General features: G+C 38.9%; 1 protein-coding gene across 1 annotated transcript in view; it reads left to right on the top strand.

The window, feature by feature from the left end:
• runx1 (RUNX family transcription factor 1) overlaps nt 1-3,082 on the top strand; it is a 25,653-nt gene that overhangs the window by 3,347 nt on the left and 19,224 nt on the right. The window contains exon 3 of the mRNA XM_035678072.1: nt 1,720-1,876. Coding sequence (XP_035533965.1) covers nt 1,720-1,876 — 157 coding nt within the window. The remainder of the gene's footprint in view (nt 1-1,719; nt 1,877-3,082) is intronic.

Here is a 3,082-nt window from a genome sequence, read left to right as displayed (position 1 = left end):
AAACCCAGTGAGTCACCTCTGCTTTACTATTACAGAAGAATTTTATCCAGTCACATTCCACCACAGGCTCAGATCAATACTGTCATTGGTGGATTATTGGAAATTCAGCACATTGACATTCACTCACATTCAAGGCCACTAAACAATAGAGTTAGACAAATATTCAATATTACTGTAAAACAATGCTTTTGTTTGATCTTAAAGGGGACTTAAGAGGACGTTTTAAGGGGGAATCTAGGTTTAACTGAGAGGTTAACCCCAAAGTGTCCCAGTTATCGTGGACTGTGGTTACTCGCTTGGAGAGCTCGGGGTTAAAAGAGAAACTGTCCATAGTATGGTATCTACTGTGGTCATTTGCACACTGATGGTTTGGTGCGATTAGCGTTAATATGGAAATCGGCTTCCCTGGCTGTGTATTTGCGTAGGTGTGGAGGAGGAGAATGTGCTCTCTAGTGCGCTCACAGAGTGGCACACATTGCAATTTTACGCATGTGTTTTGGCAGAGTTTCATCTTCCATTATTTTATTTCATAATTTGTATGTTTTAACATGAAATTTGAAGGTTCAAATAGCCTAAAGCTGTTTGTTTCTCTTAGTGACCTTTTTAATGCCAGATAGAGAATCTGCTAACCCATTAGCATTTCATGTCCACCTTCATTTACTTTGGATCTAGCAGGATAAAAGCATGAGTCAAACTTTGTTATCGTCTGATGGTTAGAGGCCCAGTGGAGCTGCTAAGTGACCGACACATTAGACTGTGGTTGTTCTGTGTGAATGTGCAGGGCGTGAACTACAGGGGAGCCAGGGTTAATAAGACATGAGCTCCCCGTAAAACATGATTTGTCTCTAAAAGATTGACAATAAGTTAATAATATTTTTGCCATGCATTTTTATTTTTCTATATCTCTGTCATAATGGGTCATGTGCACAAATTTGGATATTATTGATGTCATTAACTGATTATTATAGATGTGCTAACATAAAGCAAGTAGGCCTACGTGATTGCAGCCACAAATGTGTCTTTGGAACTAGACTGTACTGTGTGTTTGCGTGTGTGTGTGTGTGGGGGATCTTTTTGTATCTCTGATATCCATAAACATCCAGATGAACATAAATCCTCATAACTTCAGATCTTGTCTCATAATCATGGCCTGGATGTTTCTCTTCAGTACCTACATTAATCCTGATTGTTGTCTACATTCAAACAGGAACTGCTAATGCAGAATGACTTTCCAAAAACAAACAGTTGACATAGTTGGGTGAAAGTTGTGGTTTAGTGACAGTTTGTGAAGAATGCAAAATAATGTGAATACCCTGCATCATCTTACAGTAATGACAATTTAGCATCAGCGTTTTTGCCTTAACATTTCCACCAATACATAAATAAGATCTTTTTTTTGTTTTGTACTATCAATACATTTTTGTATATAAGAGCTCAGAGAAACTCTCTCCTCTATCCATTCATAGACAGAAAACATGCGGCAACCTGAAAACCCTATTTCAGATTGATAATAAAAGCTGTCCTACAACATCAATGGCTGAATGAGAGTTTGCTTAGGACACCAGAACACTGAGAAGTCTGGATGTGAGCTTATTGTTCAGCCTCAGTAGACACTTTACATTTACTTTTATCAAACAGAAGACGTTGTTTTTGGAGAGACTGATGAGCATTCATCCAAACCCCTATCTTCTCTCTTCCTTTCCTCTGTCATGTCACTAGGTGGTTGCCCTGGGCGACATTCCTGATGGGACCCTGGTGACAGTGATGGCGGGAAACGATGAGAACTACTCAGCTGAGCTTCGAAATGCCACGGCCGCCATCAAGAACCAAGTGGCCAGATTCAACGACCTGCGCTTTGTTGGCCGCAGTGGAAGAGGTACACACACAACAACACACAAATACAAAAACGATGAAAACACGAACGCAGAGTTTTGCCATGATGGCATAAATATGAGCCTTAGTGGCATCAAATATTAGTGAAAACAGTATCAGCCTTTGAAATCTCACACTGGTTGAAATTTAATAGGTGAAAATAGCTTTGACCAAGCATACAGTGCAGCATGGACAAATTAGGGGAAGTACATGTGAATAAAAACAGTATTCACACAACTTCCTCGTAACACCCCATTCAACGCCTACGTCGCTCTGCCTCCCCCCTCTCTCACCACCCCCCCCATCTTTAACGGACACACTAGACCACAGTTACTCTAAATCAGTCGCAGGCAAATGTCCCAACTTATCTATTTAAAACACCAGACCTGTGTACACAAACTATGCTCATACACCGACACACACACACATAAAAATGACAAGTACTCTCCAGCTGAATGGAAATATGGGAATAACTGTTAATATAAGACAGACTCAACTGTTGAAAAATGAGCATATAAATAATTCATTTGCAGTATAATTCAAATGAAGAAAGTTGAGGAGTAGAAATTTGTTTTCATGCAAATTTAACTGCACAGAGCACAATGGGGTTTATTCTCTCAGCATCACTCCATCTGAGGAGTATTTTAAGTTACAAAAAATTTCGATAGATAGCTGGATCGCTGTGTTTAATGCAGGGAATCTACACTAATTCATGTATCTATCTGTATGTATAGTTTCATTATACCTGCACCCTCTTCTCATTCTCTGTTTCCTCTTACTAAGGCCCACTATCATCATGTTACAGTAACATGGAGAGATTATGTCATGGGACAGAAACTAAAATGCCTCCAAACTATTTTTAACTGCAACTTTTACATTCCTGTTTTCTTTTTACTTGTAGCCTAATACATATTTGATAATAAAGATTTATTTTTTTCATATTTAGATTCTTTATATTTACTTCTTCTTTACTCTTACATGTCATATCATATATATATATATATACATATATGGTTGTAGTCCTGTCTTTCTGTCATTTCCTGTTGTGTTAACAAGACTAGAGTCATGCTAGGACCAAAGTGGTGGACTGACCAACATTGCCATCCCTGGAGCCACACTACTAGTGGGCCTAAAATAGATCAGCTAGTGTCCGGTATTGCAGAAATTACTTTTAGTGACCACTGTGGACTTGACAGGCCAATAGTGATAC

The sequence above is a fragment of the Morone saxatilis genome, unplaced genomic scaffold (genome assembly GCF_004916995.1).
Source record: "Morone saxatilis isolate NCDOM2014 unplaced genomic scaffold, NCSU_SB_2.0 Contig6, whole genome shotgun sequence".
NCBI classification, from domain to species: Eukaryota; Metazoa; Chordata; class Actinopteri; family Moronidae; genus Morone; species Morone saxatilis.
Note: the sequence above shows the minus strand (reverse complement) of the source record. Positions and strands in the feature narration are given on the sequence as shown.